The 15366-nt window shown below is 39.9% G+C and overlaps 1 protein-coding gene across 1 annotated transcript; it reads left to right on the top strand.

Moving 5' to 3' along the window:
- Positions 1–405: 405 nt before the first annotated feature.
- On the top strand, positions 406–13902 carry TMEM38B (transmembrane protein 38B; the record flags this gene model as incomplete). Its single annotated transcript, XM_082013309.1, has 6 exons — positions 406–511; positions 5171–5327; positions 8406–8590; positions 9644–9731; positions 11957–12074; positions 13693–13902. 6 exons carry the CDS (start codon positions 406–408, stop codon positions 13900–13902), a joined length of 864 nt encoding a protein of 287 aa, XP_081869435.1.
- Between the last annotated feature and the right edge of the window lie 1464 nt (positions 13903–15366).

Here is a 15366-nt window from a genome sequence, read left to right as displayed (position 1 = left end):
TGCGGCCCAAGGCGGCTTGGACACAGAGCTACAAGGCGATGCTTTCTCAAGCCTCCCCGGCTCTTGCAGGGGTTACCCAGAATTGCCCCCGAGAAGGTACGGCCGCGGGAAGACCCCTGGGGAGGGCCTGGCCGGGGTGAGCCGGACCACTGGAGCTAGGCAGCGCACAAGAACAAGCACGCCAAGGCGTGCGAGCTACAGTCGCCAAGAAGACCGGCAGCAGGGCCCTGGCACTGCCTAAAGACAGCCCTCCCCGCCACCACCGCCTTCACCGGCCCGCGGCTGCCTGAAGCGAGCCGGCCGCCCCGCCCCGCCGCTGACGGCAGCCGGCGTGGGCCAAACTTCCTTTGGGGCGCCCGCCGCCGGCAGCCGTGTCGCGGTCCTCTGTCCCGCCGCCGCCTGGCCATGGAGCTGTGGCAGGTGCCGGTGCTCTTCTCGCGTCTGCCCATGTTCCCTTTCTTCGATCTGGCGCACTATGTGGCCTCCGTCATGGCGCTGAAGGAGCAGCGGGGTAAGCGGCCGCGGGGGCGGTTGGCGGGGCGGGACGGAACCCTCTCCTCCCCGCCCCGCGCTGTCTTCCCTGTCGTCCCCCTCGTGTTCCCTCGTCCTTCCCCCCGCCGTGTTCTCCCGTGTCCCCCGGCCCCTGGCCGGACCAGGCCAGAGGCGGGGGCCGGGGACCCCCCTATCGCCGGCCGCCCCAGCTCCGGCTGGGCAAGGGTGGCTGCCGCCCAAGATGGCGGGGGGTGCTTGTGGGGAGCCGGGGTGCGGGGAGCGGGACTGGTACCGGGGCTCCCCTGCGTTTGCCCGTGCTTTGACGCTGGGTCTCTGCGGGAGCTGCAGGTGACTTGCCCGGGGTGGGGTGTTAGAGCACCTCGGGGTCTTTTGCCTCGAGGTCCGTCCAGCTTGCAAAATGTTAAGAGAGTGTTGGGTCGTTGGTTTGTTTGTGTTTTTCCCCCACGACTTTTTGATTTTATTTGTTTTTAATGACGGCGAGTGGCTGCACCTCAGTTCATGTGCGTACTCCCACAAAGTCTCTGGTGGTTCGTGTGTCGTCGGGGGCAGCGGGAGGCTTGCCGGCGCTCCCCGTGGCCCTTGAGAGGACAGCCCCGCCGGCCGCCGCGGCAGGTTCACACAGACCCGCCGCTGCTTGGCGGGGGCTCGGCTGGCAGCCGCCCCCGTCTCCTCGCCCTGCCCCTGCCGTGCCGTCGGCTTGCATCGAAATCCAGATGTCCTTTGCTAGTCCGTCAGTGTGCGGATAAGATCGTCTGTTGTCTTCATTAGTCCGTCTGGCAGCAAATAATGTCTGATGGGCTTGCAGAAGCTCCCAACTGAACTTTTCATGCGTTCTCAGAACCAGAGGCGCTGGTGAAGTCAGCCAGGAGCTTTGCTGAAAACCTTTTTGCAGTTTAAGGTTTTAAAAAGTCCCAATAATAAAAGGGCCGAACCCCCTGAAGTTAGGTTTATGGTTGGTAGGTGATCCCTTCCAACCCAAGCCATTCTATGATTCTATGCAGGGAAAGAATGCAGATCACAAGCTAAGGACTTGCTCTCAGGTATTACATCGGAGAGATGAGAGGAGGGCTGCTCAACCTGTGAGTTTATACCCTTCACACATCCTGGTTATGCAGGGAGCTGTTAAGGTGATTCTGTCCGGTAGGAAACATAGCTTGGGAATCTAATGGGCAGGTTGTGTGCTAGTTTGTGACTTTTCATTGTTGTGCCCATAGGTAGTAAAACTAAATTAGGAAAACCTTTCATTCCCACTAACAGAATTCTGGATTTTGTATGAGGGTACGTAATGACACTTTCAGGCTCTACATACTCTTATTTAGAAAATCTTGCAGTATCGTTTTTAAGCCCAAGCCTAGTTTTTAGTTGTCACAAATGATGAGACTAGCTTTGTTTTAATGTTTAGAATAACTACTTACGGAGAAACTTTGGGCAATGACCATAGCTGTGCATCCCAGCTGATAACTGTGTAGGAAACTAAGCTGGTTTTCAGAATTACAGTGCAGATTTGGACCTTCTGCTTGCTTCAGACTTCCAAGGTTCTGCACTGTTTGTTTAGTGAGAGCTGTTCTTTGGTCCCTTGCTAAACGTGCCAAGGTGAATTTTTACTTCTGTTAAGTAAATGCACTTAGCAAACTGTGATGACTGATATAAAATGCTTACGCATGCTAAGTCTTTGCTAAATTTTGTTACTACTGCTAAAATTGTTTCTGGGTGCTGACTTGAATAGAAGTGCTAGAAAAGCTTCTACAAAGTCCTGGTTTGCTGTTTAGAGCTGTGTGTGGTATATATTCCTGATTGCCCATTTGGAACATGTTGGAAAGGTTAAAGCAGATCTTATCATACTGACAAAATAGTTTGCCGGTGACGTTTTTTTTTATTACTATTGTCTAGAAACAGTGTTTAAAACTATTCAACAATAGTCCTTGCATTTTGAAACCTTAGCTTTAGTTTCTAAAATATACCTTTGGCAGATCATATTCTGCTTTGTTGTATGATGCCTCATTAGTTTTATGGGATGCATCAGAGGACAAATATAAATGACCACTAGTTTGAAAACATGTGACCCACTTTAAATTGAGTTTGTTTTCTGAAAGGTTATATGCCTTTCATAATTTAGGTAGCAATGCCAAGATGTGCTTTAAATTAGTATCGGCAATTTTTGCCTCACTGTCTTCTATGTTGGGTATATTCCTTGTTAGAAAATAGGTATGAATTGTTAAATACGGTGTTTGAGCCAAGAAAATTCTAATGTTGACCAACAGAAAAATCTTGAAGTCCAGTAGAGTTACCAATCTCTTGTCCTTTTATGCTTAGTAGTTTAATGAAGAAATGTACGTGCTTTGTCATGAAGCTTGCTCATAGAGGGCTACCTGGTAATAGCAATAATAGTAATTCCTATATATGTCTTCAAAACTGGAAACCACTTGCTGGTTTTTGTGGGGGGAAGGAGGAGTGGAGAAGTGATGATTGCTGAAAGGTAGGGGAATGGGTTCAAAAAGAGAACAGATAGCTAACTAATTTTAAAACAGCTCAGACATTATTGTTGAATTTTATATTTAAATGTGGGGTTTTTTTTAATCTGGCCTTTAGTATAGGAAGTGAAAGATCATGAAAAAGTTTTCACAAAGTATGTAGGAGAGGAGGCAAGTTGAACTAGAAATAATGATGTCAAATGCACAACAGAAATCAGTTAAAATATTTTCAAACCTGATACATTAGAATCTTCCATTTTTTTCCTTAAACTAGTCATTACTAGCTATGTTTCATTAATTGCAAACAACCTCATTGTGCATGAAAAATAAAATACAGTGCTTTAAATTCAAAGACACAGCACCTGGAATGGTTTCCTTTTGTTAAGTTATTAATCTAAATGAACACCTGATGGAAGCAGCTGAGTTTCAGTTAGCTAGCTCTCAGTTGTGCTGCATTTTGTGGGGAGGGAGGAGGTGGTTTGATATTCTGATGGAGGCCGCCACTAGGATAAGGTGATTACTTCTCTGCTAATGCAAGGATAGAAGCTACTTAATATAATTTTACATTTTTTCTGAATGCAGTGGCTGTCAGGATTTTTAGACGCTTTTTTTTTAATGAGGAAACCTCAATGTAGTAAGGACAAACCATTTAATATTCTGCAAGTGTCTTACCCTTCTCAAATGTGTTGGTGAAAATACATGCACATTCAGTTATATGGGGTCTGGATGTAATGGCCTACTTTATATTTTCACTTTTGCTGTTAAGTAACTTTAGCAGGTTTTAGAATACCCTACTGTTAATTTATGCACATGAACATTAATTGATAGCTACTTCGGAGAAGTGTTAATATGCAATAACAAAGTTGAGCATAACTGACTTGGAACACCAGCTACTGTTGTATGGAAAATAAATTATGCAATAGTTAAATTTTTTTAATATTATTTTATATTCAGACACTCTCTAATACTTAGGAGTGCTCATTTTTATAAATTGGCTGTTACATGGGAATTTAGATAGTGCTGGAATATGTGATAGCTGTACCAGCACTAAAACTGGAACAATCCTGTTAACACTGTTGTATAAAGTGAGTGATATGGAGGGTGCTGTATTCTCTTTGATACATTTGAGCTTCTCATCTTGCATAAGAAGCTGCTTTTCCCACAAAAATGCCTGAAACACCAAAAGCTTCTCCTCTGAATTGTGAACATGCCAAATTTAATTTTGGGGCAGACACTAGGTTTCATCTTTGCCTTTGTGAACTTCAGCCTTTGGACCATGGAAAATTAAACTAGTTCAGGCACAGAGAGCTCTGTATCTGTGTAAAGGGGAACCTTTGGCAACATTTGACTATTGAAGTGGAAGGAAGTTGTCAAAACAACTAATTGAGGATATTTCTAGCTTTGATAAAGTGTCATTTCCCATGAAACTGGTTAAGGCTTCCCATTATCTCCAGTGTTATCTTTTGATATTGAATACTCTTTTGGCATAGTTCAGTTGCAATTTAAAAGGGACAATTCATTTTAAAGATAACAAAATAAACCAAACTGTGAACATTTTAATAATATATGTCAGTTTCCCTTATTATTATGGCTTCAGGTAACCTTTATCTGTTCAGGATTGCAGGTGAAACTGTTTAATAATTGTTTTGTATACTGCTTTCATTTTGGTCAGCAAACACAGCAGGGTGTTAGGAGGAAAAAGAAAAAAAGCGACCTTGAATTCATGAACACTCAAAAGCAGAAATTGAGTTTGTAGAATAGCCCTCCAAAAGTTACCAATACCAATCCTGTCTAGGTCAGCAAAGCCACTCATGTATTTTTAATACAAATTTGAAAGCAACTGTATATCTGTGCCAGATTATTAACAATGACCCCTCTCAGCCATGCTCCAAAAGCTTTTTCTTCTTGGTGGCCAACCAGTTACACTAAACCAACCCACAAAAGATGTTCAGAGAACACAATGTCAGTCTTTCACTTTTATTTAGATAGCATATGCTTAAGTCAGGGTACTCTGAAGTTTGTATTTCTGAAGACTTCTCCTGTGAAAGCCTACAGATTTCTGCAGGATTTTTCATTACCTAAAGGGATAACGTGGGACTGCATGACTTGAAAATTACTGACTTATAAAACACGTTGTGATTCTCAAATGTTTATTTCTATTTATGCATCTTTTCCATTTGTTTCAGGAGCTGTGGAAGTGTCAGTCCGAAGTCCAATTGCCTGCTGGTTTAGTGCCATGCTTTATTGCTTTGGTGGTTCAGTTTTGTCTTCGTTGATGCTTGCAGAACCTCCCATAGGATTTCTGGCAAAGGGCACAAATATTCTACTGGCATCTTCAGTCTGGTAAGCAGCCACAATTAAGCTAGATGAGTAGTATTGGTTCTGAGGAAGCCACACTTTTTCTGTAAACTGAGATTATACCATCAAGCTTCCAGGTAAATCAGAAGCATAGGTTAAAAATATTATGGATTTAGATGCTATATCTTCATCCATAAAGCCACTGCAGCAAAATAGCTGTGATCATCCTTTTCTACAGGAATAAAATGCTCGTAAGAGAGCAACTCTTGTTGTATAATGAAATGCTCAGTGACTAGACCAGACTATTCTGGTGAAGGAGCTGAAAGTATTATTTTGGAATAAAGTGGACTCCAGTTACTGCTTTTTTGGATATCGAGAAATCATAAATGTAGTCTAGTTTTTCAGCAGTAGCTCTTAAAGACCAGAACCTCACTGATGTAAAAATGTTGAACTTTTCTGTAATTGGGGATCTAGGACACAGATCTTCTTTCCTCTCTTCTGCTTCCTGACATAACTTTTTTTCTGTATTTTGCCCTTTCCCAAGTGGATGGGCGTTGTAATGGAACACAGTAGAGAGCTGAATAGGAAGTCAGGTATGTGAACGAGGCAGAAATTTGGTCTGTTTTGGAATTCAAAAAAAGTCCTGGATTTATTTTGATATAAATGTGGCCTTCCAGTGGAGTTAGTTACAGAAAAGTGATCTTTGAAGACACCCTCAAACTTTTCAAAATTTGGGAGCAGTGGGTTTTTTAATTAAAAAATCTCAATTCCTATCTTAGAAGAGTGTTATCTGCTTGAAATCCTTTATTACCTGTTCCTTGTAGCCCAGTAGGTTTTGTAATTGCAAATTTATTAAAATGAAAGTAAGTGTTTCTATCTGTCTGTGTGTATCTATATATTAGTCTGCTGATCTTCGTGTTGCACTGGAAGATGCAGACAGATTTTATTTAGGCAAATCAGTGAAATGAATGATGTACAATAAACAATGCAGTACTAACTAAGGTTATAGAATCTGCTTACGGTTCATATTAGTCTTATGTGGGCAACACGACTGCTTGTTTTAAAAAATGACATGAGTTAGGAGTACATGTAAACAGAACATGATTTCTGTTGAACTTCACGTGGTCAGATGTGATTTGCTGTGCACAAATAAAATGAGGTTTTAATGAGGAACTGTGAATGTTATGAAACCTTTTAAGCCTCTAGTTTTACACAGTTCTCTCTTCATGAGTATAATGACTTTAGTTCTCGGTCTCAAATCACGTGAAACAAAATTCCCCAAGCCATACCTAAAAATGGAAAACAAAAGGGATTGTGCTACGCTTGAGAAATGCTCCTAAATAGTCTGTAGGACAACGACATCTACTGTTAGCAAGTGTTGCTAGCAGAAATTACAGGCAAAAATGCTGTGGTGGGGTAGCAATGCAAGGTCCGATTCAGTTACCTGTTCCTTAGTGTCCTAAACCCACATTCTGTAATTGTAAATTCATTCTGGTTAATGCTGTCTGTTGAGGAAATGGCTTAAATGGCTTTTTGCAGTAGCCATTAAAATACATGCTCTGTATACATCTTTGAATTCATATCAGCTGAAGCTTGGTTGCATACAAAGGCAATGGAATTTACAATAGGAGAAAATGGAAGGAGTATAAGTAGAGCTAAAACTAAACACTGGACCAGTACTTAGCTGTTAATGTAAACTCCAATAACTTTCTTGTATGTGAGAAATAGGCTATTGCATGCTCCATTCTGCGATGTCTTGAAGAGAAGAAGCTTTAGAAGTTTGCAGTGGCAAGGTACTATAGCCACGGCAGCAAAAGCAAATACATAAACTAGGACAGGACTTCAGCTAAACTTTGCCTTTCTGTGGAGGAAGCTTCCTGGCATTCTGCTGTAAAGGATAAGCATTTTTTTTTGGAGGGGTGGCGTAGGGAGAGGAACACGAAACCAAAAAACCCCCAGTGAGTGCTGTCCTGCTTTCTAATCTCTAGCCATGAAGTTTTTGTTCGTTTGCTCTAAACACTTTCCTAGTTGAGGTGTTTGCTAGTAGTTCTAATGAAGTAACCTAGATACAAGAGGTGCATCTCTGGCTTGCAGCCTGAGTAAACAGGAGAAGGATGCAGCCTTAGAAATTCTTTGTAGACAGGATTGAGCTCAGATGCCTAAACCAACAGGCAAGTATCTTTCATTTTTAGAAAATGAAAAAGTATCCTTTTCATCTTTTAAAGGCTTTCTTTGCTTTTGTTTGTTACACTCTTATTCCTGTGCTGAAATAATCCAGATGCTTAATCTTGATTATTTTTTCAATATTTTTTTTAGACCTTGAATGTCTCTTAAGAACTGAATTTCGTTTATGATTCAAGAAACACAATATAACACAACATAATCTAATCTTTTAAAATTTACTGTCCGTTTGGGATTTCATTGTTAGGCCATCTTTACTTTCTCCTAAAAGCAAGTTGATAAAAGATATTATTAAATTTTGAGTGCTCTGCTTTCAACACTCTGAAAAAAGAAATGTGCTTGTAATTGGCAAGCTGGAAAAGCTAGAATTGGTGGTTACGAAGATGTGAAATGTGTTTGAAAATAGCTGTGCATTTCATGTGGTATGACACTAACTAGTGGAGGCATTCTTGCTGAAGTTACATAATTCCATGTACCTATCAGTATGAAAGCATCGTGTCAGCATATAATTTACCACCCTATTGTAATGCTATGAAAAAAACCCCAAAACCAAAAGAAAACCCAGCCAAAAAAATCAAACCACACAAAGTCAGTCAGACACTAATTTAATAATTTGCATTATAAAAACATGGTATGTAAGCTGTAGAACAGTTGGTAAAACTTAAAGCTCTTTCTCATGTACTTCAGTGGATTCTTCTCTGGGACAATGAGGCAGTAAGAACAATTTCACGTGAAGTTTGATGATTTAGGTGCAAGAGCTCAAGCATGCTCAAAAGCATTTGAAATTTGTTCCAATATATCTATCACACAAGACAGTGAGTTATCAGTAGTATATCATGCATTGCTAGTCATATTCCAAAAATATCTTTAAATATTACTAGAAAGTTAATTCTTTAGCAAAAACTTTTGAATGCTGCTCATGGGTTTCCTCATGATTTTTAGGTATCTTGTGTTTTACTGCCCAGAAGACATATTCTACCGGTGCCTTGCCTTTCTGCCCCTTCGGCTTCTGGTTGCAGGAATGAAAGAAGTGACTAGGACTTGGAAGATAACAGCTGGCGTTGTACATGCAGACAGTCATTTCAAAGATGCCTGGCTTGTCATGGTAGCTGTGGGCTGGGCCAGAGGTAACATGCATAACATCTTGTTCTGATGAATTGTGATGTTTTGGAGTGGTATTTAAATGGCTAGCCCTTCAGCGTAACTGTAGCACCATTTCTTGCTGTGGTGGATATGATAGTCCTAATACAGTCTGTTACCCCCTCAAAGGAAAAGCCTGTGCAGCAGTTTTTCTGCTTGGATTAAGGGTGACACTGAATGAATTTGAGGGAAGTTTGTCTTATCCCTTCAGAAGGTCCTCCAAGGACTTGTAGGATGGGCAATTGATGGCAATAAAGAAATGGAACTCCTGTGTAGCTTCAGTGCTATTACTAAACTTTCCAACTGCATATTTTGTCAGAGCTCTTTTCCTTTCAAGCGTCTGAAGAAGAGAACTTGTTTTCTTAGCTTTCTGGGTTGCAGCCATTAGCTGATTTTAAACACAGGAATGACCCTTCTTGCCTGCCTGCTGTTTGGAGTATGACTCTGGAAGCTACCTTGCTAGCAGCTGTATTTGTAGTCACATCGTTAGAACCACTTCAGGAAGTAGTAGTGCAACTCTTGTTTCTATTTGCTATTCTGTTCTGCTTTGTGAAACAACACGTGTTAATGTGATGGTCTAATGTATCCTTTTCCCAGGTTATGATACCGATTAGTCTCACTGGCCAGAGTGTAATACATCTTGCCTTCTTTTAATGTGAAAATACACATCCATGCAGAGGGTCCTTGTACTTTATAGAGACACTCTGTACTTAAATGATAACATGAAGAAGGGAATGATATAAGCCTCTCTGGAGATTTACTTTAGCAATTCAGGCATTTGTTTGTGGTGATGAGTGAATCAGTTCAGATGCTATCACATAAAGATGAACCTGAGGTTCTTGCTAAGTAGATAAACCTCTCGGGTTTCATGTTGGTTGCTCAAGTCATGCACATAAAAAAGATTGGATTAGTTGCTTTAAGTCTGAGCTTTGGGTGCCACATTTGGCACCTGGTGTAACGAGTTCTGCTGGGAGCAATAATAGGTTGTGCAATAGGGGCAGCAGTCAGTGGGGGCTTATTGTAAATCTCTACAATTTCAGGAGCTGGTGGTGGCCTAATTTCAAACTTTGAGCAGCTGGTGAGAGGAGTATGGAAACCTGAAACCAATGAACTACTTAAGATGTCCTAGTAAGTTTTTTAAAAGAGACTGCAACATATTAACTGTTCTTCTGCTAACTCCTGGTGTTGACACTCACTTTTAGTGGTTCAGATTTAAAAAAAAAAAAAAAAAAAAAAGACAGTAGGAAATGTTGGTAATCAGTGCTTTGGTGTGTATCTTGTGGAAGATCGGTTTTAATCATTTCACATTCACAGCACAAGAACACCAAATAGGAAGACAAGTCAACAAAAATTATTTGGCAGAAAGCAGTATTGAGTCAGAAGGAAGTTGCTGAAAAGGAATATTTAGTCAATTTGTCTCACGGGGACATGGTCTTATTTCCAAAATGAAAGGACAGTGGTACCAGAAGTATACAAGTGAAGTCTTCATTTTTTGTGCATGCGCTGAACATCAGTAAGAGGGCCTCTTTTGAGTGTTGTCCCTCATACTTTCTCTGCCAGTACTGTTTTCCTCCATAGATGTCAATTATTTGAGAAGGTAGAAATCGGTTATTCAATATGGCAAAAATGTAATGCAAGGTAGGAAATGTTACTTCTCTTGCAGAAGCAGAGAATGAGAATATTACATGGCTTCCAGTTTATTCTGTACAGTAAAAGGAGAATTGAGACAGGCTAGAAAGCCACAGCTACGGTTGTAAGTCAAGATAAGCTGTGGTAATTTCTTAAAATTATTTGATCTTTCACATGTTACTCTCAGGTCATTAGAAATAATATTTATTTATTTTCAAAGTTATCTTGCTCTTCTGCAGCCACTCTTAGCAATGGAAAATAACAGAAGAGAAATTTGTAGCCTTTCCTTTCAAAATATTTCAACTTTTTATAGCTTATGTTGGTTGGTGGCTTTTTCTGCAATTCCAGGTATTTAGAATTTCTCTCCCTCAGTCAGTGCCTGAGTCGCTGCAGTCTTGAAAGCAAAATTCCAGCAGGAAAATGTCACTGTCAGTTAATAGCACTGTAAACCCAAATAACACTGTACATATAGGTGTAACACTAGAGCAATGCTTAATGACTGTGGCAGCGCTTACATATATTCTCTTTTTCCATGGTGGATGTTGCTCCAAGTAACTAAAAAAGTGTTTTTAAAATTCTATTTAATATATAAAGCTTAAGAATATGAAATATAAGTAAGTTACAAAGTTAAACAGATAAAACATTCTGCAAATGGATGAGATGCCTGTATACACAGAGTTGGTTTTTGGACTTCCTAAGCAGGAAGTTTATGCAGTAAATCTCTTGAGTTACTGAAAAGTCAGTGAAGAATTTGTCTACGCTGGACACTCTGTGATAACAGGAATGTCATCTGTATGTCACATGTAGATGCAGATGAAGAAATGCACAGAATTTTTCTGCCAGTATGTTAGTACTCTCTCTTCAGATGGCTTTAGGTAACTGACCAAAAATTTCTTCACCGAGAGGGTGGTCAAGCATTGGAACAGGCTGCCCAGGGAGGTGGTGGAGTCACCATCTCTGGAAGTGTTCAAAAAACATGTGGATGTGGCACTTCAGGACATGGTTTAGGGGACATGGTGGAGCTGGATTAATGGTTGGACTTGATGATCTTGAAGGTCCTTTCCAACCTTAGTGATTCTGTGATTTTCTGACTGCCTACCTAGCAGGGGATTTACTGTCACAATGAAGATAGCTAGAAGATATAAATCTTTGCATGCCTCAAGTCAGCTCAGCTATGTTGGCAAAATCTGGTAATACAGGCCTGGCTGAAGTCAAGTATAAGCTGACTAGAAACCCTAGAACTGGTGGAGCATCACAGTGGACTGAGACTTGGACTAAGTTGTTCTTCAACAACCTTAAGCAACTCCTTGGAGTAACTAACACCTGGAATACAGGAGAGGAACCTATTTTTAAGTCTAGTCTGAATAGTGCAAGCTTTGTGATGTAACTCTTCAGTAAGATATATTGGGAGGGGAAGAAGGGGAGGAAGCTGGTGTGTAAAGTCTGAATAGAGCTATTGGTTTGCTGAGGAGTTGTCAAACCTGAGTTTGCTGAGTGTGTAGAGAAGTGCTGAACTCGATGCTTATCCATATCATGGACAGAAAGCATAGTAATGGTATATAAAGCAAAAGTCTTCTGTACCTTGTCACTGTTACCACAGGTTTTCATTAGTTCTATTCAGAAATCATTCTTCTGCACACTAAGAACACTTACTGCTTTGCGGGCCATGGCAGCTTTCACTGTGGAGTAGAGAAGAGAAATTAACGTTGTTTGTTTATTTCCAGCCCTGTGAAGGTAACTTTGATAGGAGCAGTTCTTTTCACCCTGCAACACAGCCAGTACTTGCCAATAGCAAGACACAACCTCATGTTTTTATACACCATCTTTCTTGTGGTCTCCAAGGTAAGAATGTGAAAGTGTGTCAAGTAACTGAATAACAGAAAATATTTTATTTCATTATTTCAGAGCAAAAAATATACCCTCAAATGTTCTACCGCAAGTTCGAATGCATGCTTCTGTATAGGAAGGCTACCTCTTGCTGAAGTCTTAAATCTGTGTTTAGTCTTCTATATATGAGCAGAACAGAAGACCTATTCTGTTACTGATACTTTTCAATGTATGGAAATTAAAAATAAAAAAAAAAGAGGAATTTTGGCACCCAGCAGTTGATATGCCAGGCATGTATGTCCATAATCTCAGACAAAGCATATGTTTGTAGGAAGAAACTCTCCTGTTCTCTGCCTTTTGCTAGTTGCTTAATGCCTTCCTTGTACCTGTGGGTTTGCAAAACAAGCCAGCTAGGTTCTCATTTAGCCTAAAAGGTTTACAATATAAATGTTTAGGTGGGAAGTGAAAGTGCGTTAAAACAATTTTGAAGTAGCTCTAACTACTTTTACAATAACATAGGTACTACTTCTCTACTGAATCCTGTAATCCCTCCAGCCTTGCTAATTTCCAGTATGATGCCTGTCTTCAAAATTATTAGCTAATAAGAAAGTGTCATCTGTTAGCAGAAGTTTGGTGATTTTAAGAGCTTCAGAGCTGCTGTTGAACAGACTAGGGACTGTCTTAAAGTGGTGGTTGCCAGTTGCCTTTCTGTGAAGTAGGTGACAAGTTTAATTCTAGAGAAGTTGCTTTAGGGAGCCAAGACTTCAAGCTAATGCTCACAATTCTCCACCTAAACCAATAAAGGCATTGTTGAACTGGGGGTGTTGGGAACAGAGAAGGAAAGGAATGTTATTCTGGAAGTGAGAAATTACAGCTGTCTTTAGAAGCTGGCTGTCAGGCTGCACTGAAGTGAGTAAGTTCTTAAACTGACAGTAATCCTGACAATTGGGAACCTGAGCATCCACTTAACTAATAAAGCAACAGTTGTGGATGTGGCATAGTCCTGTAGTAGTGTCTTTTTTTAGAAACCTTTTATGTCTCCAAAGACTGTAGAAACTGTTGCAATGTAAATTTGTCCAGTAACTGGATCTACAAAACAGTTTTTTTCTATCCTGATTCCAAGTTACATATTCTAAGGAATTTCCACCTAAATCTCTGTTACTGACCTCAACTTTATGGAATGAGTATAGCTGTCTGGAATTCTAACTAAGGTCTGGCTGTGCATATGTATGTAGGTGCTTACACATTGCATTCTTTCAATTTAAATGGAAGTAGCTGCTCTGTTTACAGTTTTTCAGTTTGAACAAGGTACAAAACTTAAACATAAATGTTGTTCTTCACCTCAGTTGTATGACATTAAATATGGTTTAGTCTTAGGATGATTTTAGTAAACTTATATAGAAAGTTTTTTGTGCACATTGTTTGTGTATAGCTGTGTGAAGAGTGTGGGTCAGAAAGAAAAGCATTCTTGATCACTTCAAGCTAAAATCAACGTATTTCTGTTCTTGGTGTCATGGCCTCATGGTTGCATAGAAGGTTAGAAATGCCATGCATTGGTTCAGCTTTGAACTTGTTTTCAATCGTCGTGAAGTCAATAAAATTTTTATTGTAACTTAATCCTTGTTCTTCACAGGTAACAATGATGTTGACAAGATCTGCAACTTTTCCACTTGCTCCCTTTGAGGCTGCTTTAGGCCATATGTTCTTTGGCTTGCAAAAGATACCATCCAAAGTGAAGGGTGAAGGTGCCGCATCTTCCAATGGCTCTTCAGTCTGTGACCGGTCTTCTTCTGACCAACACCGTGATGGTGTTAAGAAAAGACAGGCAAAGAAAACCGATTAAGTGGCTTAAAATCCTTGATGGTCATAACCTTTCAGATGTTTGTATTTCAAATGAGGAGAGAGCAGGGCTGTGTACTGCTGTGTTGTTTGCCTTCAGAATGTGTTTTGTAAGCTACTGTTCAGGTATCTAAATGAACATGTTGGATTTGTAAGTTAAAAATTACAAATTTTTATAGTGGTTTCAAGTTTACTACATTTTGTATTTATGAATAACTTTAAATGCTTACATGTTAAAAAGATAGTTTCAAAATGTGACAATCAGCTTTGTTATTTTTTCTGATATATCACTTGTATCACCTGTTTTTTCTCCCCCCCCCCAATTTTTACGTTTCGTTTGGGTAGCATGGACTTTCACTGCCAAGTGTTCACAGTACCATGTCCCAAGTAAGGAAGTCATCATCTGAGTAAGGCTTAATCACTTTGCACTGTAAAACTGTGAAAATATACCGAACTAATGCCTTTAACTAGAAGAATGACTGAATTACTGTTGTAATTCACATTGCATTGGTCTAGATTTTCTTCATTCACTAAAGTAAATGTTTTTCATATTTGTCTTTTTTTTAAAGTAAGAGTGGATTACCTCTCAGTTTTAAAAATCTCTAGTTAGCAAGTAGAAACACTTCAGTATTTTTGTTATTGGCTTTGACACTTTATTTGCAAGCATTTGACATATAGCTGTTTTTCATGCTACATGGGTGATTTACATGTAGTTTGTAATATCTTTCAGTTTGGCTGGGACTAGACATCTCTGCCTGCACTTTTATCCAAGCATATGCTTTTTTTTCTTTTCAAAGCCAAACTTCCTTTTGAAAAAGAATACTGGACAGTACATTTAGCTTGTTTCTCATGAGTTCAGACCTATTATGCCTGCTGCTAATAAATACCAGCACTAGTTTGTAGCAATTACCTCTTGTGCTATTGGAGAAGAACTATTAAGTTCTATTAAGCAGCATTGGAACTATTTATCAGCACTTGCTGAAATCTGCTGCTTTCTGCTCATTGCATCTTTTTTGTCCCTAATATGGAAAAGTTGTAAGTGGCATACACCTGTGAAACATCCTAGTTCTCAGTTCTGAAATGTTAACATTTCATAAGAATATAATCTTTTCAGAGAAATCTTTCATTGATGTAACAATTTTTAGAATAAATTAAACTATTTTTACAGAATTAGATTATTTGTCTTCAGAGAGCACTGCTTTGAGGAGTATTCTTCAGCAAGAGGAGGTAGGTTAATCTTTTTGTGCAGGGATGCCAAGGAGAATGTGGAGGGAGATCTGATTTGAAAAGACAAAGTTCTAGTTCTAAGTACATGTCTAAATTTAGAAAAACTGTCACCAGTACTGTGCATAGAGAGGGAAAAAAAAAAAACCCAAAAATTTCTTGTGCCTGTCTAGTCACATTTCCATGGTAGTGACCAAAACCATTGAACACCTCAGTTTGGAGTCTAACTTTATAGCAAATGAAA

This window comes from Phaethon aethereus (genome assembly GCF_964289735.1).
Source record: "Phaethon aethereus genome assembly, chromosome: Z".
Lineage (NCBI taxonomy): Eukaryota > Metazoa > Chordata > Aves > Phaethontiformes > Phaethontidae > Phaethon > Phaethon aethereus.
This window is presented reverse-complemented; position numbering and strand designations above follow the sequence as displayed.